Here is an 18249-nt window from a genome sequence, read left to right on the forward strand (position 1 = left end):
TCATTGTTTCTCCGGATACGCCAAGCACGTCCGCCGAATCTGTGGAAAAACTCGGGAGGCCGGAGATTCCTTTGCCTGCGGAGATCCCGTCCACCGCCAAACGGACATTTCCGTTCTCATTCGCTTTAAAACCATTTTGAAGGTGTCATAGTCGTGGGTCGCCGTGTTATAGCAGGGGTCGGGAACCTTTTGGACAAAAAGAGCCCGACAATCAAAAATATTTGGATTTTTTTTTAATGAGCCACACCATGTCATTGAAGACAAACCACCATACACGCTCTCCAGACAAAAGCTAATCCTTTAGCACGTTTGTGATGATTTAATCGAATCTAGGAAATAATTATTGATTGCTGTGAAAGGATAGTGGGATTGTGGGCTGGGCACTTGTATGATGCGGCAGGGGTAAACCAGCGAAAGCTCTCGGGCCCTGCTGTTGAACAAAAGAGTGTGTTGTGTCACCCTGACCCGAGTGAGACGGCCGCTTTCTGGTGTCCCGTTTCATCTGGAGGGACCAAAGCATGACCGACTTGGGTGCCGAGGTGCCTAACTTATTTGGGTGTTTGGGCAATTGGGTTGGCTTGGCCATGTTTTTTTTTGTTTTGTTATTTATTTCCCTTTTATTTTCTCCGTTATTGTATGTGTGTGTCTTGCTGTCGGTCACCCCTCGAGGGATATGACCAAGGGAGATAGATAGATAGATAGATAGATAGATAGATAGATAGATAGATAGATAGATAGATAGATAGATAGATAGATAGATAGGAAATGATTATAATGCCAGAGCCCGTGTCCCCTATCAATCGTGGGGCCGATGTTTTATTGTCTTGATTCAGATCCTACTTTATAAATGTCATTTAATTCCAATTTGTCTCCCGCAAACTCTTTAATGACTAATTATCGCAAAGGGCACTCGCTTTGATACGAATTTCTTAAATAGAAACCTAGCTAGACGGCTTGCTAAAAAGGTAGCCTAATTGTTAGCTAGAAAGGTAAACAGGTCAAATACTCGAAATGGAGCTAAAAAGCTAGCTAAACGAGTGGAAAGCCATCTACACGGTCGGAAAGAACGATGAAAACAAAGCTACACAGCTCGCTAGAAAGGAGACCAAAATTTAGCTTGATAACTATCAAAAAAGATGAAATGTTAGCTAGATAGCAAGGAAACAAATTAAAAGGCCTGCTTGCTAAATAGCTAAAAGGTAGGAAGATAACTAGCTACAAAGCTAAAGAGGTAGGCAGATGTCTGGCTAAAAGAGTAAAAATCGCCCAATAGAAAGCGAACAGCCAGCTAGCTGGCTATCTCAAAAGGAGGCCAAAATTGACCTTGATTCCTAGCAAAAAAGGTGAAAATGTGAGCTAGATAGCATAGGAAAATGTAAAATCTAGTGAGACAGCTTGCTAGATAGCTACCTACAATAATAAATAGCCAGACAGAAAGCTAAAAACAAAGCTCGATAGCTAGCTTGAAGGAAAGCCAATATTTATCTTGGTCACTAGCAAAAAAAGCAGAATGTTTGCTGGAAAACATGCAAAAAAATGTAACACGTTAGCAGATAGCTAGCTAAAAGGGTAAAAATCCATCTAAATAATCGAATAGAAAGCTAAAAACAAAGCTTCAAAGTCAGCTATAAAGGAGGCCAAAATAAAGCTTGATAACTATCAAAAAAGATATAATGTTAGCGAGATAGCATGCAAAAAACTGTAAAGAGTTAGCGAGATAGCTCGCTAAATAGCACAAAGGTTAGCTTGATCGTTAGCTAGAAGGTAAACAGATAAAACACTGAAAGGGGATTAGATAGCTAAAAACAGAGCCCAATAGTTAGCTTGATAACTAGCAAAGTCCTAAATAATGGTTTTAAGAGAAGGTGCAAGCAAAGTTCTTTTGTAAAAATGTCACGAAATACGGCAAAGGATAACGATATCGGCATATTTACGTATAGCGCGTACGTCACTTAACGAGAGAATGATGGGAGTGTGCCTTGCACTCAACCGCTCACCCAATCCAATTGCTCTGAGTGGTTTTCTGGCGTTTTCACCCGTTTACAGTTTGTTCTGTGGGTTTTCCTCATAAAGTATCTCAACAGTGAACATAGTTTAATGGGCTACTGCCAAAACGGGGTACGTTGGCGTGACACCCTGACTGTAAATCGTAGTTGGAAACGTTTTCTAAATATACCGGACTTGGCGTGTACCAACCTTGAGATCTCACCAGCCAACTTTGCTGTGGGTAAATTCCATGACTCAGCCATATGTACACATCAAAATAGCAATACGTGACCCGGGAGCCCTAGGTTCTGGACCCCTTGTCATGTTTGCCGATTGGGGGCACCTGCGGCTGCCCCGTTGGCGCCAACAGCCCTGGTTGCTGATTGGCTCCCTGACTCTTTTAAAACCCCCGCCTTCCAAGAGGAAGCTGTCAAACCGTCTGTGAACCTACGCTTTCAGCTAGGCAAGCTTTTGTACTCTCCGACATTCTCCTGCCCTGTTTTCCTGCCTGATACCCGTCGCCGACCTTTTTCTGGACCCGTTTCTGGTTTTGTTCCTCCGTCCCGGCCATCGACCCGTTTTGCCTCGTTTCCTGCCTGATACCCGTTGCCGACCTCTTAGCTGGACCCGTTTCTGTTTTGCCCCGGCCATCGAGCTGTTTTTCTCGCCGTCAACGACACGGAAGTGCCACTTTCGCGTTCCTGCCATCGGCTACCCGTGACCGACGATCTTTGGATGGTGGACACAAGTCCTGTTTTCCTTCTTAATAAAAACTGAGTAAAACAAACGCCATTGGGTCCCGTCTCCGTTCCCGGTCCCTGACACGCCTGCGTTATAGTCAAGTCTAGAATGGAGTATTTCAGTCTCATGGCTTAAAATGTCTCCCCCTCATCCTCCCAATACGCTTGCCTCCCCGTGCCCTACATTTGCCTTGATGGATGGAAGCATCCCGGTGCCGGAACATCAGACGGTCGCATTTTGAGTTAAACCAGTTGTGGAATTCCCTTTTTTTTTTTTCCCTGCCGGGAAAATTCGACGCGAGCCGTCGTTGATGCTCATGACAACCGAGAATCGTTTTGATCTGGAACGGGCTTTGATCTGAGGAGCCACCCTTTCGCCCTTACAAGACAAGCTACGACAAAATCAAATGAAAAGAGTTTAAAGAAGAGAGAGTTCAATCTATTCTCCTTTTTTCAAAAAATGACCAGCAAAACAAAAACCACTTGTTTATCATCTATACTGGTATATAAGCCTCCATCGCATATAAGCCACCCTCTCAAACTCCCACCTACCAAAAGAAGTTTTCACTTGAAACATTTCAAATCATTGTGTATGTCATGATTACTGATGCTGCCCCGTTGGCGCCAACAGGCCCGGAGCCTGATTGGCTATTGGACTCTTTTAAAACTCCCGCCTTCCTGAAAACACTCGTCAGACCGTCTGCGAACCTATGCTACCTGCTAGGCAAGCTTTTGTGACTCTCGGACTCTATCCCGCCCTGTGTTTTGTCTGATTCCCGTTGCCGACCTCTTTTCTGGACCCGTTGATGTTCCTGCTCCTCCGCCCCGGCCATCGACCTGTTCTTCTGGCTTTCAACAACCACCTTCAATGACAGGGAAGTGCCACTTCCGCGTCCCAGCGACCTGCTACCCGTGATCGAGGATCATCGGATCGTGGATGCAAGAACTGTTCTCTTTCTTAATAAAAACTGAATAAACACTATTGGGTCCCGTCCCCGTTCCTGGTCCGTGACAGTGTACCTAAACGACGCTCATGACTTCATTGTGTAGATAATAAAGATCAATAGTGTTAGGGTGTGACACGCCTCTGTCCACCAGAGGGCGCCTAATGAGTGTACTGTAATTGGCACAGACAGTGGCCAATCACCCACTCCTGTACCTCATGAGCCTCACTATTTTTAAGGACATTTTGGACAGCACACGTTGTCGGGTCATTCTTATTTCCACTATTTTTTCAGGCCATCATGCTTTTCGAGGTTTGTTTCTGTCACGGTTGCCATGGCGCCCAATTGGCCCCGCCCGTGTGGCGCCAGCTGCAGCTTTTTGATGGATTGGCTTCCCCACTATCCTGTCCAGTCATCCCCAGTTGTCGGTCCGTCTGGGAATCTGTTTTTACACGGCAAGCCCTTTTTCGCCTGTCCTGTTTTTTGCTCCTGTTTGTCTCCCGCTACGATCTTTTTGGATCTCGACCACGTCTACTCTCCTCTCCTGGCTTTCGACTTGTTTCCGATCTCGACCAGATTTTTGCTCTTCTACCCCGGCTACTGACTTGTTTTTTTCCATTCCCGACACCGCCATGGCTCGCCAAGGAAGTCACGCTTCCGCGTTCAGAGCGACCTGCTCCCCGCGACCGGCGATTGCCGGATCGCGGGTGCAATCCTTTCCCTTTTTCCCAATAAAACTGTGAGAAACGCTACACGAGTGGGTCCTGTTTCCGTTCTGGTCCTGACAGCTTTGATGTTTTTCGTTCGATTCTGACAATTGTATTCATGCTTTTGACTGTTCGTTAATTTATTGAGCATTTTTGTCATCGAATACAATCATTTCGGGTACTGTGATTTTCCAGCTCTCCTGCATTTGGGTCCACCGACAAAAAACACAACAAATATACTGATCAAAAAGCTAAAACTATAACATTTTAAAACCCTCGACTACCAGTATATCTTCAAGCCGGGCTTTATTGGCAGACACTCGCAGGATATTTTTGCATTTCCCAATCCTTTTTATCTTCGACTTGATCGTTGTTGACACTGTTTTCCACTTTTCCTTGCCCTTATCTCCAACTTTCTTGGGGCCCAAGAATTGTAAAAATAATGAAAGAAAAAAAGGAAATAAATAAAATAAATGAAAGAAAAAGACATCTTTAATCAGTACTAATCCAAACATGATACCATTACTGCCGGAACTCAATAAGTCAATTCATCAGATTTGGACAAAGTTATATATCTTTTTTTCGATTGTGGTTTTTTTATGATCATTTTTTCTTTCTATGATTATTTTTTCTTTCTAATATTATTTTTTTTCTCAAACTATCTATAATTTTGCATAAAAAGGCCCAGTACAACTTCTTGTGTGTGTGTGTGTGTGTTTTGGTATTTCAAAAGCTTTTATGTTCAGGGGGGTTCTTCTTTATGAATATTGAAACGCTCTTATCAACTATTTTTTATTTGCAACAGGGAGGAAAACAAAACAATGTATGATTGTCTGTTAGGTTGAAATTTTTTGTTATTTTGTATTAATAAAATAAGGGGAAGGGGGGAGAAGGGTAAAGAAATAAAACAAACCAAATCACAATAAAATGAGATGTGGACCCTTTCAAGCACAATCGGGATGTGCCGTATGACCGAACAGGACGGAGATCGAGCGGGGATTGATCGCCATCTACTGTGTCCATCGACCCTCCGTTTATTTTTCTGGGGCAAATTCCCGTGACCGAGTTTTGGGTCCTGAGCCACCGGTTGAAAAACGCTGATTCGCTGTCCCCCCCCCCCAAAAAGTTAGCCATTCTGTTAATGTGATTTGTGGAGAAGGCGTTTGGCAGCCGCCTCGGCAGAAATTCCAGATTCCGAGGAATTTACGATACTCTAGGGCAGGGGGCTCAAAGTCAATGGGGTCGGGGGCTGCTGAAGCTAGGGTCCGGGTGGGCTTGGGCCACACGGGATTTTCCACAAAAATGGCGCCTATGAAAACATTTGGCTATTCTTAAAGGGACAGTGTTTTATATTTCTCCACTAGATGTCGCTCTAGTAGTGCAAGCAAAAATGAGTCCAATGAATCTGAAATTGAGCAAATGCAGCCTTTCTCTTCCCATTTTTATTTACAAAGATAAAAAGAAAGAAAACAAAATAGTGAAGAAGAAATAGGAAAAAGGCAAAAAAGGAAAACAAGTATAAAAACGAAAAGGTGAAAAAGACAGCAAAAAAAAGGAAAATGGAGCAAAAGAAAGAAAAAGGAAAATAAGGAATTAAAGAGATAAAAGACAAAAATAATAAAAAGACATTTTCTTTCTTTTTACGTGTCATTTTTAAAATTTTGTATTTAAAAATAGTTTTTTCTCATTTTTCCCTTTTCCTGATTTTTTTCATTTTTCTCTTTTCTTTTTGTTGTTGTCATTTTATGATTTTTAAAAATTGTTCTATTTCTCTTCTTTTCAGAAGTAATAAAGTGGATTTTTGGTGACTTTGAGTCTCCATCTTCTAAGACCCGTCCACTCTACCGCGCACCCAATACAATTGCTCTGAATGGTTGGCCGGCGTTTTCACCTGTTTACAGATTGTTCCGTGGGTTTTCGTCATAAAGTATCTCAACAGTGAACATAGTTCTTTTTTTCTTTTCTTTCTTTTCCTTTTTTTTCTTATTTCTTACAAGATGTGTTTAGACGACTTTGACTGTTTGTTGTCTACTTTCATTGTCCTTTTTTCTTTTCATGTTTTCCTTTTCTTGTTTGCCTCGTTTCTAAAAATAATACGGTGTGTTTCGGCTACCTACCCCCATTCACCGTATTGCTTTTAGCACTCGTTTTTGGTGTCAGGACAGAATACGGCGGTGGACAAACAACACACACTGTCCCTTAATATCCCTGACGAAGGCCAGGGGTCTCAAACCCTCGTCCCTCGGGCCGCGTATGAGACCCCCCGCCCTTAGAGGTCACCGACGGGCTCACCTGGGGATCCTCGACGGTGGGCCCGTCCTCGTAGTCGTACTCCTGGTTTTCCGAGTCGAGGTCTTCCACGTCGTAGTTGGCGTCGTCGTAGGAGTCCAGGTGGGCTTGTCGGGAGAACCGCGGCTTGGCCCAGGACAATTTCAGGACCAAGAGTCCCAAGAGCAGTCGCACCATCCCCTTCATTTTTCACCTTTAGTACGCAGACAAAAGAGGGATGTACCCATGGAACACCAATGAATAGACTTTCTTACCGCTATCGGTGTGTGAGTGTGTGTGAGAATGGCATAATTGTCGCTCATCGCTTTTTCCGTTGTTACAAGGCCGATAGGGATACTGATGCTCAAAAGCCTTGGCACACCTGTCAATATCCTTCGAGGTGTCGATCTTTCGGATCATGTCACCATTGGAAGTAGCCACTACCAATAGAGTATTTATTAATGTGACGAAAGAAAAGTCGTTGGTGAAGGCGGCGACCGATTCGTGTCGTTCGCGAACGGAACGGCTCTATGAGCCGGCTCTTTGAAGTGGGAGCCAAGGCTCTATCCAAACATCTTACCTTGCTGAGTCTTCCTTCCATTGCGTAGCGCGCAGTTGCATAATTTCGCGATTGCGATTTCTTACAGAGAGTTCTTTCTATTTTGGTTGTGATTTAGTATTATTCGACTCACTGCTTGAAAATACTGTTTTCTGTCGTAACCTTTAAACCCGGCGTGTTTTTCCTGTGCTAGCTTTTTAGCATGCTATTTGTTGACTATGCTAATCATGCACTATTATACGTAGGCATGCTAACCCTTGTTTAATATCATGACTAATAGTTCTGTTTGCAATCATTCCGATTTTCAGTGTTGCTAATTTGACTTGATAAGAAAATTAAATCTGCTGTCAAACTAGTTCAAGGTAGATCGTTTCTCCAAAACACCCGCTACCCACCAAACGAGAGCCAGTAGGTAGATGTCTAGATAGATAGATAAATAGATAGATGCCTAGATAGAGAGAGAGTGATATAGATAGAGAGAGATACAGACAGACAGACAGACAGACAGACAGACAGACAGACAGACAGACAGACAGACAGACAGACAGACAGACAGACAGACAGACAGACAGACAGACAGATAGATAGATAGATAGATAGATAGACAGAGATAGATAAAGTGACTTTACGAGTCCATAACAATGCTATGCGCAGTGACACCATCTGAAGAAAGTTCATGTTGTAGGTCTTTGGAGCTGGTCTTTGGGTTGAGTTTGACTGTTCTCACCATCCTTCGCCTCTGCTTATCTGAGATTTTTCTTGGCCTGCCACTCCGGGCCTTAACTAGAACTGTGCCTGTGTTCTTCCATTTCCTCACTATGTTCCTCATAGTGGAAACTGAGAGCTGAAATCCCTGAGCTAGCTTTTTGTACCCTTCCCCTAAACCCTGACGTTGAACAATCTTTGTTTTCAGGTCATTTGACACTTGTTCTGAGGCTCCCATGTTGCCACCTTCAGAGAAGATGAAAAGAGGAGAACAACTTACAACTGGCCGCCTTAAATACCCTTTCTCACGAGTGGCTTCACCTTTGTATGTAGGTCAAGGGTCAATGAGCTTACCCAACAAATTTGGTGTTCCAAAAAATGAGTGCTAAAGGTATTCAAATCAATAAAACATCAAGGGTGCCCAAATGTATACACCTGCTTACTTTTGCTTAGGTAATTATTGCTGACTTTCTGTCAATCCCATAAACTTCATTTTACTTCTCAGATATCACTGTGTTGGTCTGCTATATGATATATTTAAATGAAATTGTTGATCCGAACAACCGATCATTTCTAAAGGAAAATCTTGAAAATGATCAGGGGCGCCCAAACTTTTGCATACGACTGTAGATCGATATCAGTTTGACGATACTGCTGTTTGTGGCTCACATTCTCATTCCTCCTTTAGTTTTCTTTGGAAGATAGGCACTGGCCTTGGTGAAACCCCATCTGGTGAAGCTTGCCGATCAGGGGAAGACCACATGCTACACACCTCTCCGGGTTTCCTGTCTGCTTGAATCAGCTAGGAATCAAAGACGTGTGGGAATGGCCAGAGTATTATGAAGAGATATGGTTCAAGAGCATAACTATAGGCACACGCTATAATGTTTGATCTCAGAATAGATTCTCAAAAAACAAAAACAACCAACCCTCTCTTCCCTTTTTACTTGCGTGACTTACACCGTAAAGGCAAACAAACGACACCTACTAAGACATGAACCACTTGGTTTAGGGACAGGTTAGTTTGCTTGCTCACGGCGGCCATTTTCTAGCCTCCACTCGGGTGTTACAATTCAGTCCCATAGAAACGGCTTCTGTTTTGCGTGTGCGCCGGGCCAAATTTGACACCGACGTGTCAAACGGGGAAGCCAAGTTGGGGGATATTCCGTTCTAGGGAAATTCACATTTGGGCTTCATATGAGCTTTCGCTTGGAATCCATCTTTTCATTTTGAATTCTCCATTCTTCTTTGTCTCCCAGTTCAACCTGAGGTCGATATCAAAAGATTGGATTTCGCCACATGTTAGAAACAGCATTCCCACAGGGGCCGGATTTTTCAATGAATGGCATACAAGTGTGCCTTAGCTGGAGGGCTGGGGGTCTTTGCGGAGACTCACAATGAAGTTATGATTCGGGGGTCTCAGATTTGACAACTCTCACATCACTGCGCATGATATTATTATATATATCCAATCTTATTATTATATTGTTTTTAACAGTTTTCATCCCTTGAAACATTTTGACCTATGTATTTGTTTTACTTGCACCGAAAGGAAGAGCCCTTCATTTTTCTTGACAGAAAATGTCATTCATTCATTCATTCATTTGATGATAAAACATTATTATTATTAGGTTGTTTTACTCCACTTTTTTTCCTTCACTCAGATTTATTCTCTTGTCGTTTTTATAAATTCTGCGATTAAAGTCATTTCCTTTACAGTTATTTAACTCATGCAGACTGGAAAGTGACCAAAACTGTCAGAACCGGAACAGAAACAGGACCCAATCGCGTGACGTTCTCACGCCAGCCTTTTATTTGACGGGAAATCGGAATCATGCACGTTCGGAAGCCGGTCTGGCTTGGAAGGACAGGAAGCCGGAGACCGACAAAACCGATTCCAATTGCCTGAGTTGATATCGGACGGATGGGGTCGATACCAGACAGGAAGGGAGAGACAATAAATCAGGGTATCGATAACTAACAGGAAAAACTAGACGGGAACGAAAACTGGAGAAAATAATAAACGGGATCAAAATAGACGGATACAAAACCGGAACCCGAAATTAAACAGGACAAAAATAAACAGGAACAATACCGGACTGGAGATATCAACAGGAAACCAGGACCGAGTCAGAACCCACGTCTTGCGGGGCAGAAGCTCGTTTGACGGGCTGACAACCGAAGCAAGAGAGCGCTGAGCTTAATATAGACAGAAAGCCAATCTCTCAACCAGCCGCAGCTGGCGCCACGCGGGCGGGGACAATTGTGCACCGTGGCAACTGTGACACACACGGGCGTGGCCAATTGGGTGCCATGGCAACCATGACAAAAAACGGCATTATGGGAACTTTGCTCTTTGATTTCATATCTTTAATTGAAGAACCTGAAGCTGATTTAAACATTTGCAGAGACACTAAGGTGCTATAGTTCTCAATTGTAGTAAAATAGCTGTCCAGAGTTGCACCCTCAGTCATGCCCCATCGACCCAGGCGGTTAAGGGATCCATGAACTGTGAATAATGGAATAACATTTCTTAATGTTCTCTGGTTGATTCATGGTGGTCCGCTCTAGCGGGTGCTTTGCTAGTGGTGTCCGGCTTTGGCGACATGCAGCGGACACATTTTAAACTGCATGTCATTGTGCCGCTTATTTTTCTCTTGTACTTCTCTCAGCTTTGTCTCACAGGCCACATGAAATGAGGTATGGGCCACATTTGCCCCGCGGGCCTTGAGTTTGACACACGTTTCCCAGAATACTATATCTGAGAAGAGACGGCTCAACGCCACTACACGCTATTATATATATCTATCTATCTATCTATCTATATATATATATGTATATATATATATATGAATAAAATTGTCCTAAAAATGATACCTCGACATACAACATTAATTATTTCCCGAATTGTGCTCGTATGTAAAAGGACACATTTTCCCCATATGAAATAACCGAAAACAAATGAATTTGTTCCTGGTGTCATGATGACTGATGTGACTCAGCTGCGCCCGCTTATTTGGCGCCAACTGCCGCGGGTTCTGATTGGTTCCCTGTCACTATTTGAACCCAGTCCTCTCAGTCCCCTGTTGTCACTCCGTCTGTGTATACAAGGCTAGCCTTTTTTTAACCCTGACTCCCACATGTCCCTTTTTTTGCTCCCGTTTGTCTCCGGCTACGACCTGTTATTGATCTCGACCACGTCCGCTCTCCTGTCCCGGCTATCGACACGTTTTTCTGTCCCCGACACCGCCATCGGCCGCTACGGAAGATCCACTTCCGTATTCGGATCACGATCCGATTGCGAGGGCGACTTGCTTCCCGCGTCTAGCGAGACAGTGGGACAGTGATAGGGGGGGACATTTTATTCTTAAGTTAGCCATTACTGCTAATGTAATGAAAGAGAAAGATATGATGATTACTGTGAAAGATGTTTAACATGATTAATAACCATATTATCAAAATAAAAAAAAATAATGTCACAGTTGCCATGGCGCCCAATTGGCCCCGCCCGTGTGGCACCAGCTGCGGTTTGTTGACAGATTGGCTTCTGTTCTACTTAAGCTCAATGCTCTTAAACACCCTTTGTCAGTCTGTCAAACAAACCTCTGCCCCGTAAGATGTGGGTATTGACTCGGTCCTGTTTCCTGTTGGTATTTTCCGTCCGTTATGGTTCCCGTTTATTTTGCCCTGTTTAAATATCGATCCAGTTTCATTCCCGTCTAGCTTGTCCGGTTTAATTTCGATATCCTGTTTTGATATCAATCCTGTCTGTCTTGTTGTTTAATATCGGTTTCCAGTTTTGTTCCCGTCTAGTTTGTCCGGTTTGATTTCGATATCCTGTTTTGATATCAATCCTGTCTGTCCCGTCCTGTCCTCATCAGTAAACCATGATATGATCATGGTTACCGATATGAATCACCTGTGCCCGCTCCTTTGGTGCCAACGGCTTCGGACTCTGACTGGCTTCCTGTCCCTATTCAAATCCACTCCCATATGTCCCCTTTTGTCAGTCCGTCTGCGAATCTCTGTTTTTACACGGCGAGCCCTTTTTCGACCCAGACTCACGCCTCTCCCATTTCTTCCTCCTGTTTGTCTCCCGCTATGACCTGTTTTTGATCCCGACCACGTCTGCTTTCCTGTCCTGGCTTCTGATCCGTGTCCGTCCCCGACCACCTTTTTGATCTCCTGTCCCGGCAATCGACCGTTTTTTCCGTCCCCGCCGTCGCTCGCTACGGAAGATCCACTTTCGTGTTCGGATCACGAGCCGAGTACAAGAGCGAACACCGGATCGTGGGCGCACCCCTTCTTCGTTCCTTACGCGAGTGGGTCCTGTTTCTGTTCTTGTCCTGACATAATAAAAAAATGAAAAAAAGGTTGATGAAATAGTGGCACTTAGTCTTCTTCTTGAATTTTTCTCTCCAAACACATTCTTACATCAGAGAGTCATGTGACTAAACTGATAGCTAGCATATGTTTTCTATGGAAATCTCAAAACGTGAAAAATGCACATCAGGTTAGGAAGATTATCAAGGCAATACGATAACGATGAGTAACCTTGATTTTTTTTCCGATTTTTCTGACTCAATTTGAAAACATTGACGTGGACATAGCAATGAACAGAATAGCAGAATAACGGGATGCTCTAAAAAACCTCCGGCCGCATTCGGCCCGCGGGCCACGACTTTGTCACCCGGGCTTGAAAAAAAAAGCCGAAAAGAGACCCGGGAGTCCTTCGGGCCGGCGCAGAGAAACGGAGAGCGAGGGAGCAAGAAAGCAGAAGAAGAAGAAGAAGAAGAAAAGGAGACCTCGGCCCTAAGGGTTAGACGGAGAGAGCGTGAAAGGGAGAGAGCGGAGGGGAGGGATCTGGAAGGGACCCCCGGGCCCTCGACAGAGGGTCTTTATGAGGGCCCGGTCGCCGCCCGTCTCGCCACCCCGACTCCAAATTCCAGCCGGGTTTGCGGACAGGACGCTAGTCAGATGTGTCGGACGGCGAGGAAACACCTAGACGCAAAATACACAGAAAGACTCATAGATGCGCTCTGTCTATCCCGAGGAGAGAGAGAGAGAGAGAGAAAAAAAGACATTCTACATCGAGGGTGTCCAACGCGGGGTCCGGGGTGCCCCTCGAGGACGGTCCGTCCGGTTGCCTTCTGAAAATAGCTCACCGGTTTACCTGAACGTGATTATTTGTTATTTTACAAATTCAAATACAACAAATACACAAATGTGTTTATTCATCTTTTTCTTGATTTATTTGACAGAAAATGTATTCCGAGTAATGGGTTTTAAGAGAGAATGAGCAACTACATATCTGGCTACCTTTTTAGCTTCATAGCTAGCTTTTTTCCCACCTTATGAGCTATTTAGCAAGTTACCTAGCTAGCCTTTTACATTTTTGTATCTAGTCAAGTCATTTTTGAAACATTTCATCCATATTGTTAGTTATCAAGCTAAATGTTGGCCTCCTTTCTAGCTGGCTATCCTAGCTTTTTTAAAAAAAAGTTATCTGTTTCGCTAGCTATATAGCTCCCTTTTATTTTTTGACCTGTTTACCTTTCTAGCTAACTATCGAGCTACCTTTAGCTATTTAGAAACCTATCTAGCAAGCCCTTTACATCTTTGCATCTAGCTAACATTTCATCCAAATTGTTAGCCATCAAGCTAAATTTTGGCCTTCTTTCTAGCTAACTATCCTAGCTTTTTTAATGTTATCTGTAGTTGGCTTTATAGCCAGCTATAAAGCTTCCTTTTATTTTTTGACCTGTTTACCTTTCTAGCTAACTATCGAGCTACCTTTAGCTATTTAGCAACCTATCTCGCTAGCCCTTTACATTTTTGTATTTAGCTAACATTTCATCTATATTGCTAGTTATCAAGCTAAATCTTGGCCTCCTTTCTAGCTGGCTATCCTAGTTTTTTTTTTAAGTTATCCCTAGTTGGCTTTTTACTCAGCTCCCTTTTATTTTTTGACCTGTTTTCTTTTCTAGCTAACTAAGTTGCTATATTATAAATGCATAAAAAACTTGGTGCAATTTACGGTAACGTGTAACAAAATGATCCCTGTTCTAAATCCAGAATGAAACATAAAATAAAATAAAAAACAACTTTACTTTAAAATGAGGTTGTTTTATGTCAAGGAACTTGAAATGTTTTGAGCAGTATTCATAAAAATAAAAATAAATAGTAAACAATAGAATAAAATAACAGCAGTAAACAATGTAGAGTGAGTTTAATCAATTGAATCTAACCAGAGACAACTGGTCAGGTAGACATAGCCTACCGTATTTCAAGTATTTTGTTCACAACAAAAGTCAACTGCAAAACTATTCAAAGTGAGTTTCACTCTCTAGAATAAATCACAATCTCTAGTCAGACAACTGCTCAAGTAGACATATGCTACTGTACTTCGAGTATTTTCACACAACCAAAGTCAAGAGTTTAACAATATAAAAGTGTGTTTAACGCTGCAGTGTCGAATCAATATATCAAACTCACAACCTGAGACAACCGATCAAGTAGAAATAGGCGACTGCTCTTCAAATATTTTGTTCAATTTAAAGGGACTATCCAATCCCTCTCTATGTGATGTTATGAGTTTAATAACATAAGAACTCCATTACTCGTGATCCCACATTGTTACCGAACATACACAGTCTGTCCCCTAATGTTTACCGTTGTATGTTATGGTTGACTTGCGAGTGACACCAAAGTTAACACCCGTCCATACATGCTAATCTTTTGTCATTAAGAAGCGGTAGATTGTATTGCGCACTCGATTTTTACGCGCCAAATATGGTCCAGAATAATGAAAACAACAACAAAAAACAACAACCTGCACTTGTTTGAAACCAAAAGGCAGCAGTTTAACTGTTCCTAGGATGAGGACCAAAACTGACCAATGGTGAAGCAGCATTCAGCCACTTTTGTCACGAGTCCGCTCCTTCGACGCCAACTGCCTCGGACGCCGATTGGTTGCTCATCTCTTTTCAAACCCCCGTCTTCCTGTCATCCATTGTCGGTCCGTCTGCGAACCTCAGCCCCACGCTAGGCAAGCCCTTTTCGACCCTGACTCTTTCCTGTCCCGATTCCCGTTTGATTCTCGGTACCGACCCCTTTTCTGAACTCCATTACTTTTCTGCTCCACCGTCCCGGCCATCGACCTGTTCTTGCCCCGCTCTTGACACGGCCTTCGCTCGCCACGGAAATACCTGAGCAACCTGCTCCCCGCGACCAGCGATCTACGGATGGTGTGTACTATCCTTTCCCTTCTTCCCAATAAAACTAAGAGAAACGCACGCAAGTGGGTCCTGTCTCTGTTTCTGGTCCTTCACCTAAGGAACTTCTGCCTGGTGACATCAGGTCCAAGGGGACCCTTGATATTTTCTAAAGGAGGATCAATATGTTTTTTTACTGTCTTTCTTTATAATATGTTGAGCTTCTAATCTTTTACTCTATCCTACTTGACTTTTACTTCACATTTTTACGTTTTGTTGTGCGGATGATTTGATTTCTATTTTAATATTTCAGTGTTTCCTTATTTAAAGGGCCCACACCGGTATAGTGTGGTTCAATGGCAGAAATCCTGAGGTCATTTGCTGCCGTCCCTATTTGTGAGGATAACCCTTTTCCTCACGTGGTTAGTCTGTGCCTTGCCAAAAATCACATTTGATCTCTGTTACTATTTAGTGGGAGGGAATTTATTGTACGCTGAATGTTTTTATACAATTATATTTGGATTTGAAATGACTGTTGTCTCCAGTTTTCGTTCCTGTCTGGTTTGTCCTGTTTATTTTCAATATCCTGTCTCTTTATCTATCCTGTCTGTCTGTCCTGTCCTATCCGATTTTAACTGGGGCAATCGGAATCGATGTTGTCGTTCTCCGGCTTCCTGTCTTTCCACGCCAGACCGGCTGCCTAACGTGCATGACTCCCCATTTTCCGTAAAATAAAAGGCTTGCGTGCGAACGTCACGCGTTTGGGCCCTGATCCTGTTCTGGTTCTTGACACTAACAATCTTTCGCTTGCAATTTACCTTAAATTTTTTTCTTTTTTCTTATTATTTTTCTTCTAAGTCAAGCGTATTAGCTGAAGTATAGCTTTGGCCAACAATCCATCAGAATCAAAGATACAAATCCGACACACGTTCAAAAGACAGGAGAGAGAGATCCTAGGTTTGACTATTATTCAAAAACTGCAAGGAACGAAATGATCGTTCATAAAACCTCGACATTTTCACTCCGTGACCACAAAACACATCCTGTTAATGAACGTCAATCACCATTTTTTCCATTTGAACCAGAAGCGATAGCGCTCTCGTACAAGCATCACCAAGGCCAGCAAACATATGAAGTCGTAATATAGCTAACAAACACAATGCGGCACCTATTTACTCACAGCAAGACAGACTGTGACAATATTATCCATCTACAATGTCATTCTCTGCCAGCAGATGATCTGGATTAGAGCCGAAATGGGTAAAACGAGACCGCTCTAACAAAACTCCCCTCCAAAAAAGTACAAATATTGTTATACACAATTTCAATGACTCAAAATAAAAAACCTATAAAATGGGTCAAATGTATAAAATGGCAGTATACAATGTCGTTGTTGTCTGTTGCTAGTGACAGAGACCATCCGCAAAAGGCAAAACCAGATCAGGGTAACAAAAGAAGTTCAAAAAAACAAAACAAATATTGTTATACAGCGTACACAATGTGAAATGATCCAAACCTCGATAGGAAACCTTAAAGTCAACAGGCCTCCGTTCATTCCGAATACCTTAAAGGACCACAAAACACGTCTTTTTCTGCTGCTACTCAATGAAAATATATACTAAATGTTATTGCACTACTGTTACGGAGCACAATTCTTTCTAATACTGTATTTTATTATTATTATCCACGGACAGACCGAGGAGATCATTTCTTCCTCATGCCACGAGGCTCTTGAACTCCACCCGAGGGTTTAAAAGCCCACATGACATCACATCACTACATTTGCATATGACCCTATTTCTATGACAGTGTGTATTTTCCGAAGCACTATTTAAATACTCTATAGCAAAACGTTGTATCTGGTATTTTTGTATGCTATATCTTTAATTTTATGATTTGATTTTACAACACAAGGATACTGCTGGAAGTGTGAATTTCCCCACGGCGATGAAGAAAGTATCTATCTCTATCTCTATATCTCTATATTATTACAACCTTGGCCAGTCTCTAAGCAGTCTATCTTGATATTCTTTTAATCAGAATCCGTTTTATTATCATTGTATTGGTACAGCAACATGACGGCTGTACTCCAGTTCAAGAAAAATATAACATTTTCACCTCGAATATAAAGTATTTATATTCGGGGTACTGATTTTAAAACCGGGATACTGCACTTAAAACTGTAACCATGGTGATATCTAAAATACCTTCCATTCGCACACTTTTTTGAAGAAGAGGTCAAAGTGTAAATAAAGTAAGAAATACAATGCAAAAGCATTCAAGAGTAGGAAAAAAACTTCTTCTACAAGAACTGAAGTAAAGAACATCTAAGGTAAAAACTCTCCACAACTGGGACATTGCACTTGAAAATGTTCTTTCACGACTAAGGGAAATTCATTAGCTTATCTTTTATTCCTTTTTGAAATCTTTATTTCACGTTGACTTTGGAGTGCCATGTCCAATCTCATTGTTTAGGATTAGAATTGTCATCCACATTGCAAAACGTCCCATGCAACGAGATTAAACATGGCACTTCAGAGTAAAACATGAGACTTTGAAGAGAAAAGATCTATGAAATGATCTGGATGAATAGGACCAAAAAAGAATCATGACAACATAGGAGAAACTGTCCTAAGTTCTCATCCTAATGCACTAAAAACAAGTGCGATAGCATCAAGCAGGAACAAATAAAAAAAATCCAAATGAAAATAAATATATGTGCTCGTTTAGGGTTGTGATGGCCCTGGGCAATGAGGACAATTTCCCCCCTAAAGAAGCAACGAACCCGAACGAACGGCATCCTCATCCATCCTTCCCGAAGGTCATAAAAGCAGCATCCAATCATAAAAGAAAACAACCGGGGGAGCGCCTAAAGAAGCTTTCGCCAAGCTCCATGTCATTATCATCGGGATATCGGGCGTGAGGACGCTTACCCGTTTGTCTCCCGCTGTCCCGAATGTTCCCTTCAGCCACGCCGGAGATACCCAGGACTCGCCGATCCGCCAATGGCCGAGGGGTCGTCTGGGCGAGGGCGGGGTAGGGGCCGCTCGGGGGCCAATGGGGGCCGGCCGGAGTGTGGCGTTTGCGTGCTTGGGGCCCGACGGACCCCGGTGCCCCTACCGCTTA

The 18249-nt window shown here is 42.8% G+C and overlaps 1 protein-coding gene across 2 annotated transcripts in view; it reads right to left on the reverse strand.

Annotated features, from left to right (window-relative positions):
* Positions 1-18249, reverse strand: part of epyc (epiphycan) — a 31700-nt gene extending 13451 nt beyond the window's left edge. Inside the window, exons 1-2 of one of the 2 annotated variants that reach the window (XM_088348112.1) lie at positions 18057-18249; positions 6670-6859 (exon numbers count right to left, since the gene is read on the reverse strand). In XM_088348112.1, the coding sequence (XP_088204238.1) occupies positions 6670-6852 (183 nt within the window). In that variant the 5' untranslated portion in view covers positions 6853-6859; positions 18057-18249. The remainder of the gene's footprint in view (positions 1-6669; positions 6860-18056) is intronic. The other variant, XM_088348115.1, reaches the window with a different exon arrangement.

The sequence above is a fragment of the Urocampus carinirostris genome, chromosome 11 (assembly GCF_059441175.1).
Source record: "Urocampus carinirostris isolate Australia breed hairy pipefish chromosome 11, RoL_Ucar_1.0, whole genome shotgun sequence".
In the NCBI taxonomy this organism is placed as follows: Eukaryota; Metazoa; Chordata; class Actinopteri; order Syngnathiformes; family Syngnathidae; genus Urocampus; species Urocampus carinirostris.